Genomic DNA, 26,115 nt, shown 5'->3' on the forward strand with positions numbered 1-26,115 from the left:
CATCACACTCTAGGACCTGGTCGCCAACATTTGCACAGGAACCGCATAGTCGGAGGCAAGGTTCATTATTGATTGGAGATTATATACGTATTTATTACTAATAGTAGGCATGTCCACTAAAAATTGAAGTACTTTTAAATTGATTCAGACCTAACATATTGGCTGGGAATTGATGAAAGAAACATTTTGGCGTTTAAATAATCTTAATCGGACGTTTCATTCCAGAGATATGGCCTTTTGAGTGTTACGGTTTTATATAGGGCTGCCAGAACATGTTAAAAAGTTAAAGTCCAAAAAGGATTACTAACAGAAAGTGCAATTTTTAGGTACGTTTTCTTAATGTATTTATTAACTAGCGTTGTCTGGAACATTATATTTGCTTATAACAACATGAAAATAAGATCATCCTGAAAATGTAATCGATTTTGTTGACATACAACAAAAAATATAAGACCTCAAAACCCATGGTTTGTTTGGTGAAACCACAAGCATGATCATAGATGGCCGCCATGGAAAATATCTCCATAGAGGAGATGAACAATAAGTGCATTATTTCAAATGAATGGCGGTAGTCTTAAACATTGTTCAATCTTTTACGGTCAGCACATTTTATCTTCAAAAATTATTATATTTCATCATGGCATAAGTTTGGTAATATTAATCACTACCAATTTTGAGAAATTTGCTCCAACTCAAAGGTTATCTTTAATACATTGAGCAATACACTGTGTGTGCATGGAAGCCATGATGGATAGCATATGAAATGGACATGGTAGTGAGAAGTGCATGATTTGAGATGGGCCGCGGTAGGCTTAAACATTCTTAAATTTCTTAACATCCTGTACATTTTGTCTTCAAAAATAGTTACATTTTATGACTATGTAAGTTTGCTTGTCTGATTCACTCCAAATTCGGAAATAATTGCGTTTGAACACCTGATGCACGGAATGGTGTCACTTCAACCTGTTGTAGTTCTCATCTCATTAAATTTTTCATTAAAAAAGTTGATCTCTGCATGGAGAAAGGTCCTCTCTATTTACTGACCAATCAGGAAAAAGTTTGGTTAATGTTTTCCGGTGGAATCAGGAATTTCTTGAAACACCCTGATATAGGCCTACATTTGGATCAAAAACCAAGTATGTACGCCATTTAACAGGCCTGGGATTTCTTGTATCGATCAGTTTCTCCATAGACAATACGTGTGTGAGTGCACGCACACAGTAAATGAAAAATCGTTCTAGTGGAAACTGTATGGACAGTGGGCATCCCTACTAATAGACAAGTATATATATCGTGTGTTTGCGATTTATTCCGTAATCAATAAGTATGATGAACAAACGCATTTCTGGCAGAAGCACTCACAGCGTATAGTGGTATTCGATCTCGACTGTTAAATAAAAGGTTGTGGGTTCGAACCCTGGTAGAATTTTAATTGGAATAAATTTGTTTTTCTTTTGTTAAGTAAGAGCAGAGAAGATGATAAAAGAGGAGGTCGCTCGCTGCCCACATCAAATAAATTTGATGACATTTTTTTGATGAAAGTTTGATGAAAATTTGATGAAAATTTGATGAAAATTTGATGAAAATTTGACGAAATTTAGGAGCAGTCACGGTACGCCACTGTGACGGGCGCGTGCCATGATGCATCATGATGATCATGAACAACCTTATCCCAGCACAGCCTTTCCATAACTTAACAATTTTTTGATTTTTTTTAATGGGAGTTGCGATATATATAATGCTTTTTCACTCGTTTAAAAATCATGGTCACCCTGGTTAGTATTTTTTTTTTAAAGAAAAAAGCATGATTTGACTGCAAAATTGGGACTTTAACGATGTACTTCCGTGTGTGGAATATTTTCTCCACTAGAGAGAACTACCAAATCAGACGAGCGTGTGGCGGATGAACAGATTACCACAAAGGAAGTTTCAAGTGGTGTTTTAAGTACCCCAAACAAAGAAAAGTGAATAGAGGTTAACTGTGGGTAATCGGATTATTATGTTCGAGCGATCTCCTCTTTTCTCATCTTCTCTGGTAAGAGGTAATTCAGTATCGAAGTTACGTAATGTTACTATGTCAACGGGATCACGCGCTAGAGTAATGAACCACGATCGAAATGATCACCACATAAAGTATATGGCACTCGAAGGCATACTAAAGTAGCGTGATCCGGTAACCAAGAGAATTACGTAACCACTTCGATGCTGAATAATTATGGCAATAAATCCGCCGTATAAAACTGAACACAGCTCAATCCAGCCTCATATAGGCCTATATCATGTAAATGTATTATGTGATGCAAATGTTGACTAGGAAAAGAAAATATCGCGACCTGGTCACTATAATGCTACAGGGAGCACAGTACTTTGACAATGGAGTGAAAGACTATTATTATTGATTAGGCGCGGATTCTAAAAGTACAGCTCCTATGCGTGTATAGCAAAAATTGGAATAGAATGTTTGGAATCATGTAACTAAAATACTAAATGCATTCTGCAAAATGTGCTCTTACCAATTTATAAAGCATTTCATTAGCTTTAATTTGGCATATTGTTTGACATGTTTGGAATTATGGTAAATCATTAAATAAAATATTTATTAATTAATCAATTAGGCCTATGTCAATTAATAAAAAATTTAATGCAAATATGCATATTTTCTCTGACAGAATTGTAGGATTTGACAAGAGCCATCTTTCTTGTAAGTTTGATTCTTATAACATACCGGCATCGTATTGCGTCCCGTTATAGTTGCAGAAAAATACGCGTGCAGGACACACATACGCACCCCCCCACACACACACCCAGAGGATCGTACCGCTTTACAATCGTATAACATTCATTGGCGCTAGTAGTAGTAAATTCCAATTTTCTTTGCTTTACCTCACTTGTTCTGCTCAAAATTAAAAGGGGACATATCTGACAGTAAAAGCTTACATTTTATGGAAATTATGTTTAAATTTGCTTAAACAGCACAAAACAGATATTCAGACTAATGTACTATACATAGGCCTATACATGTATGGTATGCCAGGGACTGTTTAAGAATATATCATTAGATTTATGATATTTACTTCGAGGACTGTTATATATCAAAAATGTGAAAAATATCAAATTTTAATAATTTGTCATAACATTTGTATTATATCGTGAATTCCAAACAATGAAATTTATTTGATATCAGAAAGACATTCTTCGTATTCAGAATGCGTTTTCTTTGTCTTTTTTCTTTCTTTTCTTGTTTTATTTATTTTTTTCTTTATTTTTCTTTGATTTATATTGCCAGGGTAAGGAGAGTAGGGAACTAAAGGCCCATTCAATGATTTTTTGATTTTTTTTTCATCCCGACGATCGTAAAAATCATCAAAATTCAGATTTTGGATACTAGACTGCGGAACTCAGTCTTCAATGATAGTCAGTAATTTTTATATTTTGGACATTATTATGACTATCATTTGAGGACTGAGTTCTTATGATCCGAGGAGCAGTTTCAGATAATTGCCTGGGATTATTGGGGCAGAGGTTATCTTTTGAATTCTTTCATGACCACTGAAGCATAGTCGAACCTGTCAAGGACACTCGGCGTGAATTGAAAGACCATGTCACTCGCCACAAAAGAATGTCAAAGGTCATAAAAGGCCTATGGCTGATTTTGTACGTTTCGTCATTGTCATAGATGTGCTAACATAGCTTGCCAGTGTAGTGGTTCAGCCGAAAGCCGTGTGTCTAAGACAAAAAAAAATAATGCATTTACGTGAGTCTGTAATTTATATACCGGTACTGACAGTAGCCTATATAAATTAGCTACATGTATTTGAATGGGGCTTCAACTTCGTCAATACTGTCGTTTTCCTGTTTTGTTTTTTTGCCATTTGTTTTTCATTTAAAAATTTATACACGTTTTTTTTCACTTTCGCTGAGATCACTGAATGGGACTTTGTAGCGCGGATTATTCAAAACTTGTTTTTACCTACTGCTATATAGTATTAATCCGATTATTACATAACTTTGCCAGCGTATTCAAGACATAGGTTATGTAAGGGATAAACTGTACATGGGTATAGGGTAGGCCTATAGAGGCCCTGCATGCTTTTATCGATTGGCTCCAAACAAAGGATTTGAACCGGTGTCCTTCACCGTAATCACGGCGCAGTCCATTCAATCAAATGTCGTCAGTGTGCGAGACGAACGATGTATAAATCTGGAGGTCACATCATCACTTATCATGCTTATTGTAAAAAGTTTGTCCAATGCATATGTGTATTGTTCCCCGGGTATTGTTCCCGGGTATTGTCAATGCAGTCAAGCAAACAGGTATTATATTTTGAAAAGGCCGCTATAGTATATTCACAGGGGTGTCTTGAATGGCCAATCATATGGGACATAATCAAATTGCAGTGACTGCTTCCTTTGTTACCACATGTCAGTCATCTTGTGATTATTGGACCATGTAAACCTGCAAAAAACGAGCCAAAGTGCAGGCCCTATGGATAATTCAAGCACATTGCTATCTACTGCTGATAGTAATAATTCAAGCACATTGATATCTTCTGCTGATAGTAATAATTCAAGCACTTTGCTATCTGCCTCTGATAGTAATAATTCAAGCACATTGCTATCTACTGCTGATGGTAATAATTCAAGCACATTGCTATCTACTGCTGATAGCAATAATTCAAGCACATTGCTATCTACCTCTGATAGTAATAATTCAAGCACATTGCTATCTACCTCTGATAGTAATAATTCAAGCTCATTGCTTTCTACTGCTGATAGTAATAATTTAAGCACATTGCTATCTACTGATAGTAATAATTCAAGCACATTGCTATCTACCTCTGATAGTAATAATTCAAGCACATTGCTATCTACTGCTGATAGTAATAATTCAAGCACATTGCTATCTTCTGCTGAGAGTAATAATTTAAGCACATTGCTATCTACTGCTGATAGTAATAATTCAAGCACATTGCTATCTACTGCTGATAGTAATAATTCAAGCACTTTGCTATCTACTGCTGATAGTAATACTTCAAGCACATTGCTATCTACTGCTGAGAGTAATGATTTAAGCACATTGCTATCTACTGTTGATACATGTAGTAATAATTCAAGCACAGCAAAGTGCTTAATAATTGAAGCACTTTGCTATCTACTGCTGATAGTAATAATTCAAGCTCATTGCTTTCTACTGCTGATAGTAATAATTTAAGCATATTGCTATCTACTGTTGATAGTAATAATTCAAGCACATTGCTATCTACTGCTGATAGTAATAATTCAAGCACTTTGCTATCTACTGCTGATAGTAATAATTCAAGCTCATTGCTTTCTACAGCTGATAGTAATAATTCAAGCACTTTGCTATCTACTGCTGATAGTAATAATTCAAGCACATTGCTATCTACTGCTGATAGTAATAATTCAAGCACATTGCTATCTACTGCTGATAGTAATAATTCAAGCACATTGCTATCTACTGCTGATAGTAATAATTCAAGCACATTGCTATCTACTGCTGATAGTAATCATTCAAGCACATTGCTATCTACTGCTGATAGTAATAATTTAAGCACTTTGCTATCTACTGCTGATAGTAATAATTCAAGTTCATTGCTTTCTACTGCTGATAGTAATAATTTAAGCATATTGCTATCTACTGTTGTTACATGTAGTAATAATTCAAGCACAGAAAAGTGCTTAATAATTTAAGCACTTTGCTATCTACTGCTGATAGTAATAATTCAAGCTCATTGCTTTCTACTGCTGATAGTAATAATTTAAGCATATTGCTATCTACTGTTGATACATGTAGTAATAATTCAAGCACAGAAAAGTGCTTAATAATTTAAGCACTTTGCTATCTACTGTTGATAGTAATAATTCAAGCACATTGCTATCTACTGCTGATAGTAATAATTCAAGCACTTTGCTATCTCTACTGCTGATAGTAATAATTCAAGCTCATTGCTTTCTACTGCTGATAGTAATAAGTTAAGCATATTGCTATCTACTGTTGATAGTAATAATTCAAGCATATTGCTATCTACTGCTGATAGTAATAATTCAAGCTCATTGCTTTCTACTGCTGATAGTAATAAGTTAAGCATATTGCTATCTACTGTTGATAGTAATAATTCAAGCATATTGCTATCTATTGCTGATAGTAATAATTCAAGCACTTTGCTATCTACTGCTGATAGTAATAAGTTAAGCATATTGCTATCTACTGTTGATAGTAATAATTCAAGCATATTGCTATCTACTGCTGATAGTAATAATTCAAGCTCATTGCTTTCTACTGCTGATAGTAATAAGTTAAGCATATTGCTATCTACTGTTGATAGTAATAATTCAAGCATATTGCTATCTTCTGCTGATAGTAATAATTCAAGCACATTGCTATCTACTGCTGATAGTAATAATTCAAGCACATTGCTATCTACCTCTGATAGTAATAATTCAAGCATATTGCTATCTACCTCTGATAGTAATAATTCAAGCACATTGCTATCTACTGCTGATAGTAATAATTCAAGCACTTTGCTATCTCTACTGCTGATAGTAATAATTCAAGCTCATTGCTTTCTACTGCTGATAGTAATAATTTAAGCATATTGCTATCTACTGTTGATACATGTAGTAATAATTCAAGCACAGAAAAGTGCTTAATAATTTAAGCACTTTGCTATCTACTGTTGATAGTAATAATTCAAGCACATTGCTATCTACTGCTGATAGTAATAATTCAAGCACTTTGCTATCTCTACTGCTGATAGTAATAATTCAAGCTCATTGCTTTCTACTGCTGATAGTAATAAGTTAAGCATATTGCTATCTACTGTTGATAGTAATAATTCAAGCATATTGCTATCTACTGCTGATAGTAATAATTCAAGCTCATTGCTTTCTACTGCTGATAGTAATAAGTTAAGCATATTGCTATCTACTGTTGATAGTAATAATTCAAGCATATTGCTATCTATTGCTGATAGTAATAATTCAAGCACTTTGCTATCTACTGCTGATAGTAATAAGTTAAGCATATTGCTATCTACTGTTGATAGTAATAATTCAAGCATATTGCTATCTACTGCTGATAGTAATAATTCAAGCTCATTGCTTTCTACTGCTGATAGTAATAAGTTAAGCATATTGCTATCTACTGTTGATAGTAATAATTCAAGCATATTGCTATCTTCTGCTGATAGTAATAATTCAAGCACATTGCTATCTACTGCTGATAGTAATAATTCAAGCACATTGCTATCTACCTCTGATAGTAATAATTCAAGCATATTGCTATCTACCTCTGATAGTAATAATTCAAGCACATTGCTATCTACTGCTGATAGTAATAATTCAAGCACTTTGCTATCTCTACTGCTGATAGTAATAATTCAAGCTCATTGCTTTCTACTGCTGATAGTAATAAGTTAAGCATATTGCTATCTACTGTTGATAGTAATAATTCAAGCATATTGCTATCTACTGCTGATAGTAATAATTCAAGCTCATTGCTTTCTACTGCTGATAGTAATAAGTTAAGCATATTGCTATCTACTGTTGATAGTAATAATTCAAGCATATTGCTATCTATTGCTGATAGTAATAATTCAAGCACTTTGCTATCTACTGCTGATAGTAATAAGTTAAGCATATTGCTATCTACTGTTGATAGTAATAATTCAAGCATATTGCTATCTACTGCTGATAGTAATAATTCAAGCTCATTGCTTTCTACTGCTGATAGTAATAAGTTAAGCATATTGCTATCTACTGTTGATAGTAATAATTCAAGCATATTGCTATCTTCTGCTGATAGTAATAATTCAAGCACATTGCTATCTACTGCTGATAGTAATAATTCAAGCACATTGCTATCTACCTCTGATAGTAGTAATTCAAGCATATTGCTATCTACCTCTGATAGTAATAATTCAAGCACATTGCTATCTACTGCTGATAGTGATAATTCAAGCACATTGCTATCTACTGCTGATAGTAATCATTCAAGCACATTGTTATCTACTGCTGATAGTAATAATTCGAGCATATTGCTATCTTCTGCTGATAGTAATAATTCAAGCACGTTGCTTTTGGCGAGAAAAGGTCATTGAACTTTACAGATGTTTTCATCCTTTTATTTAACATTGAGACTTATGAATAAAATTCATGTGGTGGGACAATGTGAATGTTTTCTATTGAAAAAAAAATCAAATTTAATTTTTTAAGTCTCAGCTGATCAAATATCGTCAAATTTGAATTACGTTCTGGTACACCATAATGAAATTACAACACTGGTCTATGTCTATGGAGCAGTGTAATACACATAATCATGCATATCTCGCAAACGCAAAATCGGAATCAACTGAAATTTTGGGAATAAATTTTTTCGTTGATATCTACTGAAAAATGGCATAAAAATCACGAAATACTCCTTTAATACCGCTTATATTCACTCAATAAGGTCATCTTCAACACAAAATATTGCAACAAAGTAGAGACTGGTGAGTTGGATATAAAATATATCATGGATTTTAATTTCAACAAGTGTTTCATTACAAAGATTGTAATAATACATATTATTATACATATTTATACAAAATATACATTATTTATACAAAATGAACAGAAATGGACAGACTGTTGAATGAGAATTTGACAGATACACACCCAGACAGACACACAGACAGACACACACACACATATAAGGGTAATCAAAGAAAATATAAATATATAAGTGATCATAAAGTACATGAATTTCTCTTGGTAGCTAAACCAAGTTTTCAGGATTCAGTTAGCATTTGTTTCTTATAGAATAATAATTCACTTGGGGTGTACCCCGGGTATACCATAATACTTAAACTTTTAATTCATCCGTTCGTTTTAAACCATTGATGGCCAGAATTCAATAAGCTTTCATTAGATTTAGGGAGTTTAGTTCGCGGACTGTTAAATATCAAAAATATTGACTTGACTTGACTTAAAGTCGTCCTCCTGCGGTAAGTCTTGGAGATGGCTTCCCAACTAGTCTCCACAATGGTAACGAGTAAGGAAAATTGTCGAAAAAATGGCTTGTGCAGGGGGTTGTGCCCCCCCCCCCCCACAGACACGGTGCCCCCCAGTCATGGTCCGTGCCCCCAATATGACGACCCACGACCAGAATTGAGATATCAGCATCAATTTGAAATGGCAATTTTCTTTTGTTTGGCCCTAAATTAAAGGGGGTAATGCGATCGGTGAAAACAAATTTTTGTCACTTTTGTTAGGCACTGTGTGCTCCGTAGAGGGCTCTATTTTTTATTTATTCGTTATTTATTCAGGAAATTGCATCAATACAAATGTACTGGTCTCCCTGATTAAAATTATATATATATATATATATACATGAACATGATAATAACAAAATAAGAAATATATATTATACAAAATGAAAGAACCAAACATGATACAAAACAAAATGCAGCAATGTTGAGCTCAAATTTACAAAACTTACAGACCAATTGAATACCTGAGTGGAAGAAGGGCCCAACTCCATCAAAACTGTTTTTAAGATATTAAGAAAAAACTTTGGAACAGTTTTATAGGCAGAATGTTTTCATCTTAAGGGGACATTTAATACATAAACATACAATAGTACAAACATTCGAAATTATAGATGTTTCCATGGAAACGGTAGAGGTCTTAATACGAGCTGGAGTTGGGCCCTTCTTCCACTAATATACTGCAAGTGCCAGTTCCATGTTATAAATAATAGCTACAGAAATTAGGTAATCACCATTTATTGCACAAGTAGAACTCATGTAATATGTTACAAAAAAAGTTTATTGTTGTGAAAAGCAGATTTCATGGATAAACAAAATTCCACTTTACCCTATATTTGTGGAAGAAGGGCCCAACTCCATGGAGTTGGGCCTTTCTTCCATAAAAACCATGATTAAGTTTATGTGGAAGACTATTTAGAGAGTGGATTTTGGCTCATCTTTCTCACACAAGGAAGAGCAGCCTGCTGGCAATAAAATGCCGAGTCTAACACATTTTTGTAAAAAATGGAGTTGGGCCCTTCTTCCACTCAGGTATTCAATTGCATTTTTGAATCCACCCAAACTCATTGAATTAAAATTAATACGAAAATTGGGAGGAAGCTTGTTCCAAGCAACTGAACATCAGTAAAGGAAAGTTTTCTTTCCAGAATAGGTTTTCCATATTGGAACAACCAACCTGTTTTGAGACTGTAAAGTGTTGCCGTTTCATCAAACATCTAGAAACACCACAACAGAGCGATCAAGATTCCTGATAGGAATTGAAATATTTCTGAGTATAAAGTACCAGAATAATTGGATCTGAAAAAGGACCTTTTCTACTTTACTTTTCTACTTTATTGAACTATGAACGATCCTGATGAATCTGTTTTGAGACTGGCCCCTTGTACATTTGGAATGTGTAGAATGAGTGAAAGTAAAATGAGAATAAAGATAATTATGAGCAATTTGTGTGAGACATTTAAAAGTTAAAATAAGTAAGTAATTGATGCTCCCATCTACAGCTAAGTTTAACCCAGTCCAGGTCCCTCATCATATTGTCTACTGAAGTTTTAATGTCTGCAGAGAGCAAAACACGGGCTAGCCTATTATGCAAAATTTGGAGCTCATTTTTTTGTGACAGGCACTGAAATTGGACCAAACACAACTGCAGTAGTCAAAATGAGGAAAGACAAGGGATTGAGAAAGCATTTTGACAGTTTTCCATGGAAGGTATTGCTTTACTCTATGAAACACTTAGATATGTTAGAAGATAAATAATTTACATGTTCATTCCATGATAGATGTGAGTCAAAGGTAACTCCTAAATATTTATACTTTTCCACTCTTTCAATTTGTTCATTTTCATAGACAAGAGAAACAGTGTTAAACTTATGAATAGAGTGTATGCAAATAAACCCAAGCGGAACGAGAGTTGCTAAGTAACCGCTAACCGAACCATAAACACATGCATGATCAGAGAGCGAGTCTTCAATTTCCCCATAGCTTCCCACGTTGTACACACGTCAGTCAAATTTGGCGGTGTTCGTTTGTTTGTTATAGCATTGTTCACTTTGTGTTGAACATTGTAAGTGGGCCTCACTAATAACATAAAGGTTACTGTTATATCATGTCAAGAGGCCACTTTCATGAATAAGCTAAACAGCCTATGAGGAGGAATTGTATGCATGAGCAATCACACCAATGACGTAGTAATGAATACCCTCTATAGCATGTCTTGTTCCAAATAACATCAGTTTAGTTTTCTTTGTTTAGAGTTAAATTGCTCTATAAGCGTATTGAGTAAAAATAATATTAAATAAAAATCTATTCTGGATGTAAATTGCACATTATTGCTTTTTCACCACTTTTCTTTCAATTTTAATGTATACCTTTAACCAAAGTTTCACAGACAATTGTTTTTTACTCATCAGCTAGACGAATATAAACTCCTCAAAACAAGTTTGGAAACTTTCCAAAACTGCTATATATCAGAAATATTTGAAATCTAATTCCATATTGTTTCATGTCAATACAAACATTGTTCTTTCCTGTTAAAAATGACACCAAATTTGTGACCATAACTTATTCCATGGTTGAGAAACTGTCTTTGAAAAACAAGGTCTTAAACAAAATGTGCCAAATCTGCCATTGTCTCAGCCATTTGCCACAGAAAACATGGGTAAGGAATGAAAATTATTATACTTAGTTCTCTGGGTTAATAGGATGAACAAATTTTAATCTTTCCCCAGAGTAGGCCAGTGCACATAAACGTTGAAAAAAAACCCACAACCAGTGCATCCGGCCAGATTCGAACCGGCGACCTTCGTATTACTAGCACGACGCTCTAACCAACTGAGCTGAGCTCTATAGCTCAGTTGGTTAGAGCGTCGTGCTGTTTTTTTTTATTCAACGTTTATGTGCACTGGCCTACTCTGGGGAAAGATTAAAATTTGTTCATGGGTAAGGAATATCACACTGTTTCACTAAAACAAAATCAGTAACGAGTAGAGTTCCCATTATGCGCTCACAACAGCATCTTCTCATGCTTCTTATCAACCTGGTAACACACTCCTGAGGGACAGCATTCCACTCTTCAAGCAAGATCAGTCTTAAACCAACCAATGTGGTTTGATCTGTCACTCTAGTGCTCACTGCCCTCCCACGTTGGTCCCAGAGATGTTCTTTAGAATTTAAGTCCGGGTTATTGGCTCCATGTGTTGAATTCCTTCTTCTTGTGGAAGTCATTTTCAAGCCCTGTGTGGTCGAGTCGAGCGTTGTCATCCTGTAGAACAGCGTTCGGTCCAAGGTTTTGATAATTATACTGCAAACTACTTTATATTTGTTCTTTTTATTCATGCATTAACCCACTCATTCCACTCATTCATTCATTCAAAGCAATGAGATGAGCGTAGATAATGGTCAGTTTGGCACATTTTCTTTGAGACCTCTGTTTTTCAAAGAAAGTTACTCAGCCGTGGAATAAATTATCGTCACAAATGAGGTGTCATTGTTGACAGGAAAGAACAATGTTTTCAAATTGTTATGGAGATAGATTTTAAAACTTTCTGATATACATGTACAACCATTTTCGAAAGTTTCCAAACTTCTTTTAAGGAGTTTATTTTTTTGTCTATAGTGGGTGAAGTTTTTTTAACTTCCACGCCCATAGCTTTGGGCAAGATTGATTTAATGGGGTGACTGCACCCACAAAAATATTTAAGGATAATTTAATTGCTTGAGCAACACAAATCTAATAACAGCATGTATATATGTGATGCAATCAAGCAAAATCAGTCAGTACTCGGAAATATTGATTTTGAGATATAGCAAAACATTAACAAATTCAATATTTTCTTTTGTTTCATGTTGTTTTGGAAACTCTTCAATTGCTCATATCTTTGCAACTGGTTGCTCAATTTCAATGGAGTTTTCTGCAAAATGCAGCTTTGAAAATGAAAATGCTATTTACTATCCTATAAGAAACTGAAAATTTAATAATTCCAAGTGCCGACTGATTATGGTTGATCGCATCACATGCATATTGTCATTTTAGATATAAACATTTACTTTCATTTACTTTTTTAATGTAAATTCTGATATATCCAACAAATTCCCCAAAAGTCAGTTCATTCATATGGCTATTAATGGAAGAGATGGGATCTTATATCTCCCATGATTATTACACCCAATGCAGTCTGTTGCATATCCCCCCATAAACAGGTTCATTCCATGCAATAATATAATACCCCATACTTATGTTTGTTCGGCTTATAATAGGTGAATAGAATGATGCGCAACACTGACGCTAGTTGCGTGATCACTGTAATGTGTGACTGGCGCACACTTACATGAATTTACAAGAGTCTAAGTTAATTAATATGCGCAGTAAAAAACCCAAATAATTAGCCGTACAATCTTTAATATGGTTACCCGTTGGTGTGAGGTCTAAATGCCATTTAAAACTAATTTTGAGAATATTATTTCTGACCTTATCAACGCTGATAAGGTTTCTTTTTGGTGGTGTGAGTTCTGATGTGGATTTTAAGATTATCACTTGTTGTAAAGCCTTTCTCACAATACTCACACTGATAAGGTTTCTCTTTGGTGTGAGTTCCGATGTGTTTTTCAAGATCACCAGATTCTGTAAAACATTTCTGACAAAACACACAATGAAAGTATTTTTTGGTGTGAGCTCTGAGATCATTCCTTCGTGCAAAGCATTTCTGACAATGCTCACATTGATAGGGTTTCTCTTTGGCGTGAGTTCTGATGTGTTCTTTTAGATGGCCGCTACGTGCAAAGCATTTCTTACAATACTCACATTGATATGGTTTCTCTTCAGTGTGAGTTATGATGTGTACTTTCAGGTGGTGCCTACTTGTACATGTAAAGCATTTCTCACAGTACTCACACTGATACGGTTTCTCATTGGAGTGAGTTCTTATATGCGTTTTAAGAGAACCATTCTGTGCAAAGCAATTAAGACAATACTCACACTGATAGGGTTTCTTTTTGGTGTGTGTTCTGATGTGTGTTTTGAGTTTATATCTATGTGCATAGCATTTCTCGCAGTACTGACACTGATAGGGTTTCTCTTTGGTGTGAATTCTGATGTGTGTTTTGAGAGTCTGCCTATGGGCAAAGCCTTTCTCACAGTACTCACACTGATAGGGTTTTTCTTTGGTGTGAGTTCTGATATGTTTTTTCAGGGTACCAGATTCTGTGAAACATTTCTCACAGTACTCACACTGATAGGGTTTCTCTTTGGTGTGAATTCTGATGTGTGTTTTCAGATTACCTTTCCGTGCAAAGCATTTCTGACAATACTCACACTGATAGGGTTTTTCTTGGTGTGAGTTATGATGTGTGCTTTAAGATTGTGCTTAAGTACAAAACATTTCTTGCAGTATTCACACTGAAAGGGTTTCGCTCCCCGTTTCACTATGATGTTCAAGCAGTTTTTGTAATGGCACCATAGCTTACTGTGGTTGTTCAATTGTCTCTGTAGCTTGTTATTGGTTGAAAAGTTTCTCTGACTAAATAAAAAATGTTTGCATCGAAGAAGCCGCATATATTTCATCATATGTCTGCTTACATGGGTTTTCAATTTCTCCAAAGAATAATGCTTGATTCCACAAAATGAACAAGAAAATAGTTGTAAACGTTTCATTGTCATCTGAAGATAATTGCAATGTATTTACAAAAATCACTTTAAAGATGAACCCAACGATATTCAAAGATGTTGATCAGTTAAGTTACCCTGCATCATAAAGTTCAAACCAAAATCTAGCACAGATGTCCGTCAGTGGAAGGAGCAAGCAACAAGGACCGCAATTCTCACTGGCTTCCGTAAATAGGACTGGTGTGTTTTGTTATAGTTTCCAACTGCAGATTACTTGGATCAAAATATCTGAAAAATTAATAATCAATAATGTAATCATGTTTGGTACAGGGTGTCCCAAAAGTCTCGATATCATTTTAAACATTCATTACCCTAGTATACAGCAAGTGACAACAAAGATGAAAGATGAAAACTCATGCAATTATTTTGACACCAAATTTCACATTTAAACACACTAATTACTAATTACATAATAAATTATCTATGGTGAAACAGTTGGGCATATTACAAACAAAACCATACAATAAGTTTATAGCACATCTCCGGATCTCGAGTATCCACTACCTCCTCTCAACTTCTAGACCAAGGTTCCCCCGTTGCAATTGAAATATTAAACAGTTCTTGGACCAAGAATATACAACACCACGTAAGTGTACTTGCGCTTTGATTTGATTTAGGGATTCAATCATGTTTCACCGTTGTTCATCACCGATTAACAACGATGCGTCCGCGTCGTCTAGTCTGAGTGGTTCACTTCGCAAAGTAAACCATGCAGACGCCCTGGAACGCGAGTTGTTAATCGGTGATGAACAACGGTGAAACATGATTGAATCCCTTTCAACAACGAAAGAAGCTAAAGATGTCTAATTAAAATGATTATTTTATTCGGAATGGCCACTCAACCTTACAAAAAGATTGTGGTACCGGTATTTCTCTCTTGATATTGGCAATAAAACTAAAGAATAAAGTGATAATCGGGCACCGCTCTGCAAAAAAAATGGCATATTGACGCCAAATTGATGAAATATGGTGCAAAAGTGGAATAAATCCGCGCAGTGTGCAAAAATTTGCACTTTTGGGGCTAAAATGGCCAGATATGAGGTTAATTTGGTCAGAAACCCACATACAGGAATCAACACGGGGGGAGGGGGGGCAGGCTGGGAAATAAGAAGCACCCGACCATGGGCTACTTTGTAAAAAAAATTGCCCCTGGTTCACAGAGTTTTACAGGGAACCAAGGGCTATTTTCAATGAACCAGGGGTTAATCAATGGATGGGAAAATTTGTTGTGTACATTTTGATAACTCGTGCGTTCTTTTGGTTGACATAAATCGAACAAAATTTTCAATAACGGGTAATAGTATGATTTCAATTTTTTATTAATGAAGTTACTTGTAGTTTTGAGGAATGACAACGCTGTGTTTGGAAAATTAGATATTTGTTTCAACTGATGATGTAGGATCGAAAGGTGAGTGAATTCGCGAAGAGATTTCCTTGTTTGAGTGATAGTAGGATACAGGACGCAGGCTAAAATAGTACTTTGTAACTTTGTTACGGAAAGTGCTATGACAAAAATGTTTTCAGTTTTGGCTTTCTTTACTCAAGAGCTTTAATTTGATATGTAAAATGATGCAGTTTGATGGCAAATTTGAATTCACCTAGCATACCTATACAATGTACATTAGCCCTAGAACTCTGGCCATAGTATCCGTTTTTACTTCCACTAGGGCCAGAGGCACTTACATTGAAAAAATTGTTGGGAATGCTTGAACGATCCAGTACAAAAAATGAAATCATTTCAATGCTTGATCGAACCAATACAAATGTGCGTCAGGTCACTAATTAACATGATAAAACCCACTTGTGAATACACAATCGCCGGTCATTTCTAAAGATGCATTAATTTTATACTTGAATCGCTTTTGCAGAAACCTGAATCGCACGCATGATCAGTGTAGGCCTACTAAATCGCCGTTTTTGCCTGCTGAGCATGCGCATGATTCGCTGTTTTTCAAAGCGACACGTAGGCTATTATTGACACCCTCTGTCGGTCAACGTTCTCTAGAATTGCACACATAACTTGTGCATGCAGTTAACGACAAGGACTCAGTCTGATGATGAGCAACCCATGGGTATAAACACAGCTTTACACAATGACTAATTTACATAGGCACAAAAGACCGTGTTCATGTACCGTTACTCAGCCAAACATGGCAGAGTAGGTCCCGGATGACGGTACATGTTCCTATCTCCTCAACGTTATACCTTTCCAACAAGGAAAGAGATACGAAAGGCGAACGTCTAATTGTACATTAAGGTGCGGGATTGTAACTATCTAAAATATCCTGACAAATATCCAATTAGCTTCAGCTATTAGCTATTAAGATATTTGGATATTATTAAAGGATATTATGGATAATTTGGATAATAGTTGCACCTACTGATATTTTGGATATTTGGATATTTTAGATAATTTGGATATTATCAAGGATATAATGGATATTTATATATTTCAGATATTTGGATATTTTAGATATTATGGCTAATTAAGATATTTTAGATATTTTGGATATTTCTATGGCTAATTAGGATAATTTGGATATTTCTCCGATTATGGGTCATTAGGATAATTTGGATATTTCAGATATTTGGATATTTTAGATAATTTGTATATTATTAGGGCTATTTTGGATAATTTGGATATTTTAGATATTTTGGATATTATTATGGCTAATTAGGATATTTTGGATATTTCTGATATTTTTCCTATTATTATGGGTCATTAGGATAATTTGGATATTTCAGATATTTGGATATTTTAGATAATTTGGATATTATTAGGGCTATTTTGGATAATTTGGATATTTTAGATATTTTGGATATTATTATGGCTAATTAGGATATTTTTGATATTTCTGATATTTTTCCTATTATTATGGGTCATTAGGATAATTTGGATATTTCAGATATTTGGATATTTTAGATAATTTGGATATTATTAGGGCTATTTTGGATAATTTGGATATTTTAGATATTTTGGATATTATTATGGCTAATTAGGATATTTTGGATATTTCTGATATTTTTCCTATTATTATGGGTCATTAGGATAATTTGGATATTTGGATATTTTAGATAATTTGGATATTATTATGGCTAATTAGGATATTTTGGATATTTCTGATATTTTTCTTATTATTATGGGTCATTAGGATAATTTGGATATTTCAGATATTTGGATATTTTAGATAATTTGGATATTATTAGGGCTATTTTGGATAATTTGGATACTTTAGATATTTTGGATATTATTATGGCTAATTAGGATATTTTGGATATTTCTGATATTTTTCCTATAATATTATGGGTCATTAGGATAATTTGGATATTTCGATATTTTAGATAATTTGGATATTATTAGGGCTATTTTGGATAATTGGGATATTTTAGATATTTTGGATATTATTATGGCTAATTAGGATATTTTGGATATTTCTGATATTTTTACTATTATTATGGGTCATTAGGATAATTTGGATATTTCAGATATTTTGATATTTTAGATAATTTGGATATTATTAGGGCTATTTTGGATAATTTGGATATTTTAGATATTTTGGATATTATTATGGCTAATTAGGATATTTTGGATATTTCTGATATTTTTCCTATTATTATTGGTCATTAGGATAATTTGGATATTTCAGATATTTTGATATTTTAGATAATTTGGATATTATTAGGGCTATTTTGGATAATTTGGATATTTTGGATATTATTATGGCTAATTAGGATATTTTGGATATTTCTGATAGTTTTCCTATTATTATGGGTCATTAGGATAATTTGGATATTTCAGATATTTGGATATTTTAGATAATTTGGATATTATTAGGGCTATTTTGGATAATTTGGATATTTTAGATATTTTGGATATTATTATGGCTAATTAGGATATTTTGGATATTTCTGATATTTGTCCTATTATTATGGGTCATTAGGATAATTTGGATATTTCAGATATTTTGATATTTTAGATAATTTGGATATTATTAGGGCTATTTTGGATAATTTGGATATTTTAGATATTTTGGATATTATTATGGCTAATTAGGATATTTTGGATATTTCTGATATTTTTCCTATTATTATTGGTCATTAGGATAATTTGGATATTTCAGATATTTTGATATTTTAGATAATTTGGATATTATTAGGGCTATTTTGGATAATTTGGATATTTTGGATATTATTATGGCTAATTAGGATATTTTGGATATTTCTGATAGTTTTCCTATTATTATGGGTCATTAGGATAATTTGGATATTTCAGATATTTGGATATTTTAGATAATTTGGATATTATTAGGGCTATTTTGGATAATTTGGATATTTTAGATATTTTGGATATTATTATGGCTAATTAGGATATTTTGGATATTTCTGATATTTTTCCTATTATTATTGGTCATTAGGATAATTTGGATATTTCAGATATTTTAGATAATTTGGATATTATTAGGGCTATTTTGGATATTTTGGATATTATTATGGCTAATTAGGATATTTTGGATATTTCTGATAGTTTTCCTATTATTATGGGTCATTAGGATAATTTGGATATTTCAGATATTTGGATATTTTAGATAATTTGGATATTATTAGGGCTATTTTGGATAATTTGGATATTTTAGATATTTTGGATATTATTATGGCTAATTAGGATATTTTGGATATTTCTGATATTTTTCCTATTATTATGGGTCATTAGGATAATTTGGATATTTCAGATATTTGGATATTTTAGATCATTTGGATATTATTAGGGCTATTTTGGATAATTTGGATATTTTAGATATTTTGGATATTATTATGGCTAATTAGGATATTTTGGATATTTCTGATATTTTTCCTATTATTATGGGTCATTAGGATAATTTGGATATTTCAGATATTTGGATATTTTAGACAATTTGGATATTATTAGGGCTATTTTGGATATTATGGCTAATTAGGATATTTTGCATATTTCTGATATTTTTCATATTATTTTGGGTCATTAGGATAATTTACATATTTCAGATATTTGGATATTTTAGATAATTTGGATATTATTAGGCCTATTTTGGATAATTTGGATATTTTAGATATTATTATGGCTAATTAGGATACTTTGGATATTTCTGATATTTTTCATATTATTATGGGTCATAAGAATAATTAGGATATTTCGGATATTTTAGATAATTTGGATATTATTAGGGCTATTTTGGATAATTAGGATATTTTAGATATTTTTGATATTATTATGGCTAATTAGGATAATTCGGATATTATTAGGGCTATTTTGGATAATTTGCATATTTTGGATATTATTATGCCTAATTTGGATAATTTGCATATTTCAAATATTTTGATATTTTACATAATTTGAATATTTCTGATCTTTTTCATATTATTATGGGTCATTAGGATAATTTGGATATTTGGATATTTTAGATAATTTGCATATTATTATGGCCAATTAGGATAATTTGGATATTTCTGATATTTGGATCTTTTAGATAATTCTCATATTATGAGGGCTAATTAGGATAATTTGGATATTTTTCAGATATTATTATGGCTATGCCTACCTATTTCACAACGTTTACAAATATGAGTCTTCAAATGATACATGTTTCTCTCATAGTTTTTGCAACTTTAATGTACAATATTATCATCATCACCATAAATACACTGACATGTAAAATACAATATGTCGTTCTTTAAAAGTCTTTTCCAACTATACATGCTTTAGCAAACTTTATGCATATGCAACTTTAATGTACAATATAGTACTGCGTCGTTCTTTCAAAGTCTTTTCCAACTATATCCATCCTTTAGGATTATACTATTATGAACTAGAAGACAACATGCATTATCCATTCTAGGCTGTTCATGAAATGGTTCTCAGGCATATTAATTTCACATCTTTTATGAACTAACACAACATGCATGATGTATGCATCGTTCTTTAAAAGTCTTTTCCAACTATATCCATCGTTTTGGATGATACTATTATGAACTAGAAGACAACATGCATTATCCATTCTAGGCTGTTCATTAAATGGTTCTCAGGCATATTAATTTCACATCTTTTATGAACTAACACAACATGCATGATGAATGCGTCGTTCTTTAAAAGTCTTTTCCAACTATATCCATCGTTTAGGATTATCCTATTATGAACTAGAAGACAACATGCATTATCCATTCTAGGCTGTTCATGAAATGGTTCTCAGGCATATTAATTGCACATCGTTTATGAACTAACACAACATGCATGATGTATGCGTCGTTCTTTATAATTCTTTACCAACTATATCCATCGTGTAGGATTATGAATTAAAACACAACATGCATAGGCTGTTCATAATATTATTGTCAATATGCAATTTCACTAGTGTACAGGTGTATGCGTCATTCTTTACAATATTTTACAGCAGTATACATGATTTAGGAAACTTGATGCATATGCAACTTTAATGTATACTATAATATGCGTCGTTCTTTAAAAGTCTTTTCCAACTATATCCATCGTTTAGGATTATACTATTATGAACTAGAAGACAGCATGCATGATCCATTCTAGGCTGTTCATTAAATGGTTCAAAGGCATATTAATTTCACATCTTTTATGAACTAACACAACATGCATGCTGTAGCCTATGCGTCCTTCTTTATAATTCTTTACCAACTATATCCATCGTGTAGGATTATGAACTAAAACACAACATGCATGATGTAGGCTGTTCATAATATTGTTCAATATGCAATTTCACTAGTGTACAGGTGTATGCATCATTCTTTACAATATTTTACAGCAGTATACATGATTTAGGAAACTTGATGCATATGCAACTCCCGGGGAGGGGGGCACTCAACACAAATGACCATACGGATATGCTCCCCGGAAAGACCCCCTTTTGGGTTTCGCAGCTCCGAAAGACCCCCTATATTTGACCAAAATACAGCTCCGAAAGACCCTTGATTTTGATAATTTCAGCTCTAAAAGACCCAAGAATTGCTCATTCCTCATATTTCTTGTTTTTTCAGGCGATTTTCAACCAAAAAGCCAAGAAAGACCCTTGATTTTGACTTTTCGCAGCTCCAAAAGACCCCATTTTACTTGTTCACAGCCCGGTTCGCAGCTCCGAAATACCCTTTTACCGGTACGCCGTCAGCTCCCAAAGACCCACCACCTCAAAATTCCGGGGAGCATACCCACCAAAAAATTTTGATGTGCCCCCCCGGATGCAACTTTAATGTATACTATAATATGCGTCGTTCTTTAAAAGTCTTTTCCAACTATATCCATCGTTTAGGATTATACTATTATGAACTAGAAGACAGCATGCATGATCCATTCTAGGCTGTTCATTAAATGGTTCAAAGGCATATTAATTTCACATCATTTATGAACTAACACAACATGCATAATGTATGCGTCCTTCTTTATAATTCTTTACCAACTATATCCATCGTGTAGGATTATGAACTAAAACACAACATGCATAGGCTGTTCATAATATTGTTCAATATGCAATTTCACTAGTGTACAGGTGTATGCGTCGTTCTTTACAATATTTTACAGCAGTATACATGATTTAGGAAACTTGATGCGTATGCAACTTTAATGTATACTATAATATGCGTCGTTCTTTAAATGTCTTTTCCAACTATATCCATCGTTTAGGATTATACTATTATGAACTAGAAGACAACATGCATGATCCATTCTAGGCTGTTCATTAAATGGTTCAAAGGCATATTAATTTCACATCTTTTATGAACTAACACAACATGCATGATGTAGTTTTTGCAGTTCTGGGACACTTTACCCTCTCACCAAATGTTAAAATCCAAAAAGTTCTTCTCTTTGTAATTTATATAATAACTAAATATATGATAATATCTTGGGGCTGTGCAATAATTATCAGCCCCCCCTAAAATTTCCAAACGGCTCGCCAAAAATCGCTTGCCCCCCTCTCGGCCTGCCAAAATCGCTTGCCCCCCTCTCGGCCCGCCAAAATTCTTTGCCCCCCCCTCTTGAACATGCCAAATTTTTGGGATCCCAAATTCCAAATTTTAAATGGTCTAGATGTATGTTCTTGGCGCTTGTGAAACAGGAAAATTTGCATATTTAAGCGTTTCCGTACCGTTTTCCTAAGCCTTTTTAAAGCATTTTATTAAAAAGGTGCCCCGTGAATGCGTGCCAAAAATCGCTTGCCCCCCCTCTCGGCTTGCCAAAAATTGCTTGCCCCCCCCCCTTTCGTCTCGCCAAAAATTTCTTGCCCCCCAATTTACCCTCCCCAGGGCTCATAATTATTGCACAGCCTCTTAATATCAATCACTGAATAAAACAACAATATGTGATATAGCGGATATTTTAGATAATATATCTAAATTAGCAGATACCTTTGATATTTTAGATAATAGCTAAATATCTGATATCTTAATATCCATCACTTACTAAGTAAACACATTTAATGACAATTTCCTAAGTCCCTAATATCCAAATATCTGATATAGCGGATATTTTAGATAATATCTAAATTCGCAGATATTTTAGCTAATTTAGATAATACCTAAAGTTCCTAATATCCAAATATCTCATATAGCGGATATTTTGGATAATATCTAAATTAGCAGATATTTTGGCTAATTTACATAATAGCTAAATAGCTGATAATATATTCATATCCATCACTTACTAAGTAAAAAAATTCAATCAAAATTTTATAAGTTCCTAATATACAAATATCTGATATAACGGATATTTTGGATAATATCTAAATTAGCAGATATTTTGGCTAATTTAGATAATACCTAAAGTTCCCAATATCCAAATATCTGATATAGCGGATATTTTGTATAATATATTAATTACCCGATATTTTGCCTAATTTAGATTATAGCTAAATAGCTGATAATATCTTAATATCCATCCTTACTACGTACAAATATACAAATATCTGATATAGCCGATATTTTAGCTAATATCCAAATTAGCAGATATTTTGGCTAATTTAGATAATAGCTAAATAGCTGATAATATCTTAATATTCATCACTTACTAAGTAAAAAAAATGTCAATAAAAATTTTATAAGTTCCTAATATACAAATATCTGATATAGCGGATATTTTAGCTAATATCCAAATTAGCAGATATTTTGGCTAATTTAGATAATAGCTAAATAGCTGATAATATCTTAATATCCATCACTTACTAAGTCAAAAAATTCAATTAAAATTTTATAAGTTCCTAATATACAAATATCTGATATAGCGGATATTTTAGCTAATATCCAAATTAGCAGATATTTTGGCTAATTTAGATAATAGCTAAATAGCCGCTAATATCTTAATATCCATCACTTACTAAGTACAAAAATTTCAATTTTTTTTTATAAGTCCCTAATATACAAATATCTGATATAGCGGATATTTTAGCTAATATCCAAATTAGCAGATATTTTGGCTAATTTAGATAATAGCTAAATAGCCGATAATATCTTAATATCCATCACTTACTACGTTAAAAAAATTTCAATAAAATATTTTATAAGTTCCTAATATACAAATATCTGATATAGCGGATATTTTAGCTAATATCCAAATTAGCAGATATTTTAGCTAATTTACATAATAGCTAAATAGCCGATAATATCTTAATATCCATCACTTAGTAAGTAAAAAAATTCAATCAAAATTTTATAAGTTCCTAATATACAAATATCTGATATAGCGGATATTGTAGCTAATATCCAAATTAGCAGATATTTTGGCTAATTTAGATAATAGCTAAATAGCCGATAATATCTTAATATCCATCACTTACTAAGTAAAAAATTGCACAAAAAATTTGCTAAGTCCCTAATATACAAATATCAGATATTTTAGATAATATGAGATATTATGATCCACAAAAATAGCCAAATAGCCAAAAACAACCTTGTAACTATCTAAAATAGCAGATTTTTCACCCTATACTACAACACACAAATTATCCAAATTATCTAAAAATAAAAAAAAAAGTTACAATCCCGCACCTAACTCTAATTGTATGGCATGATGGGCGCAAAATTCGACAGGATTGTGTATCATTTTATGTTATTACTTTAAGCTTTTCATTTCGATATTCATCACTTTGAGCTCAGGTCATCAACAAAACATATTCCATACTTACAAACGATTTCAGAGATTAATTCCTTTGGTCAATCATCTGTAGATCTCGTTCTTTTTTTATTTAAAGATTCTCCTGAAATGAAATTCGCCGACAATTCATTAAAGCTACACGTACGCATGCGCAACGATTGGCTACCTACTATGCACAGCCTGTGGGTAAATACACGAATCTGATTGGCTAAGATAACCAAAATGAAGGGGCGGCGGACGGAAGAAGAAGGGCGGCAAAAACAGGGGCGGCAAAAACGAAGGGGCGGCAAAAAGAATTAGTAAATAAAAAGGGTGGAAAAATTTGATTAAGCATAAAAAATTTGAAAAAATGGTACTCTACATCAAAGTAGCGCCTGAAACGGTTTTTTTTTTTTGTTGTTGTTTTTTGCTCTTCACTTTTTCAAACGACCGTGAAAAAAATTGGGTCAACCTTTTCGGGCTTTTGAGGAAGGGGCGGCAAAATTGAATTTTCTTCAGCCCCCCGGGGTTGTGGCGGCCACGGTACGCCACTGGATGGAGTGTCGTTCTTCAAATTATAATTTTTATGTATCATTGAAAAATTTAAAACCAATATTTGATATGGTGTACGTGAGGGTGCACGCGTGTGTGTACGTGCATGGCAATATCAGGTAATTATTATTTTGAAAAATGTGAACCTGTTTTGATAATTATTTTATATCATGAAAGCAAAATTCACAATTCTAAGTGAATAAAATATATAAAAATCTATTCAATTGGTAAATTTTCAAAACATGTCCCAAAATATCAGGCACTGGTTGTTGACTTGTGATTTCAAATTGGTCCCTGACCCTGTGTCTGACTGTTTTCAAGTTAATGTAGGTTGAAATGAATAAAATACTTGGGACATTTTGCTGTTCTGGTTGTTGTGAAAGTATGTTTAGGACCAATACATACCCCATTCAAAATGTAGGATGTAAAAACATTTTTTAATTTCTTAAGGCCTCGGATAGCAATGATTTCACTTTTTTTTTGTGGGACCTAAGAGCACCTCATATTGAATTGCATTTTGAATACAAAGAATGTCCTGATATCAATTGATTTTTTGAAATGTGCTATATACGGTATATTACATATTTTATGACAAATGCTTAAAAATTGATATTTTTGAAATTTAACAGTCCTTAAAGTAAACCTTTCTAGCTGGTTCAAGATCATCACCGGAGTCAGACAGGGTGACATCTGGTCTCCATTACTCTTTGGCTTAGCCATTGACTTCATCATGA

General features: G+C 33.1%; 1 protein-coding gene across 1 annotated transcript; it reads right to left on the minus strand.

The window, feature by feature from the left end:
• Window positions 1–12,653: 12,653 nt before the first annotated feature.
• LOC140139614 (uncharacterized) lies at window positions 12,654–26,110 on the minus strand. The gene is made up of 3 exons (XM_072161317.1): window positions 26,025–26,110; window positions 14,869–14,937; window positions 12,654–14,396 (listed from the first exon to the last, which is right to left on the minus strand). Exons 1-3 carry the CDS (start codon window positions 26,108–26,110, stop codon window positions 13,520–13,522), a joined length of 1,032 nt encoding a protein of 343 aa, XP_072017418.1. The 3' UTR covers window positions 12,654–13,519.
• Between the last annotated feature and the right edge of the window lie 5 nt (window positions 26,111–26,115).

This window comes from Amphiura filiformis, chromosome 18, assembly GCF_039555335.1.
Source record: "Amphiura filiformis chromosome 18, Afil_fr2py, whole genome shotgun sequence".
NCBI classification, from domain to species: domain Eukaryota; kingdom Metazoa; phylum Echinodermata; class Ophiuroidea; order Amphilepidida; family Amphiuridae; genus Amphiura; species Amphiura filiformis.

What these genes read in the sequence shown, in the direction of transcription:
- LOC140139614 (XM_072161317.1), bottom strand. Translation starts at nt 26,110, where the DNA reads ATGAAGTCAATGGCTAAGCCAAAGAGTAATGGAGACCAGATGTCACCC. An exon ending in ATCTTGAACCAGCTAGAAAG is followed by an intron (nt 14,938 to 26,024) that starts GTTTACTTTAAG and finishes TTAATTTTTCAG; the next exon opens with ATATTTTGATCCAAGTAATC. An exon ending in AGTCCTATTTACGGAAGCCA is followed by an intron (nt 14,397 to 14,868) that starts GTGAGAATTGCG and finishes ACAATCTTAAAG; the next exon opens with CACACATCATAACTCACACC.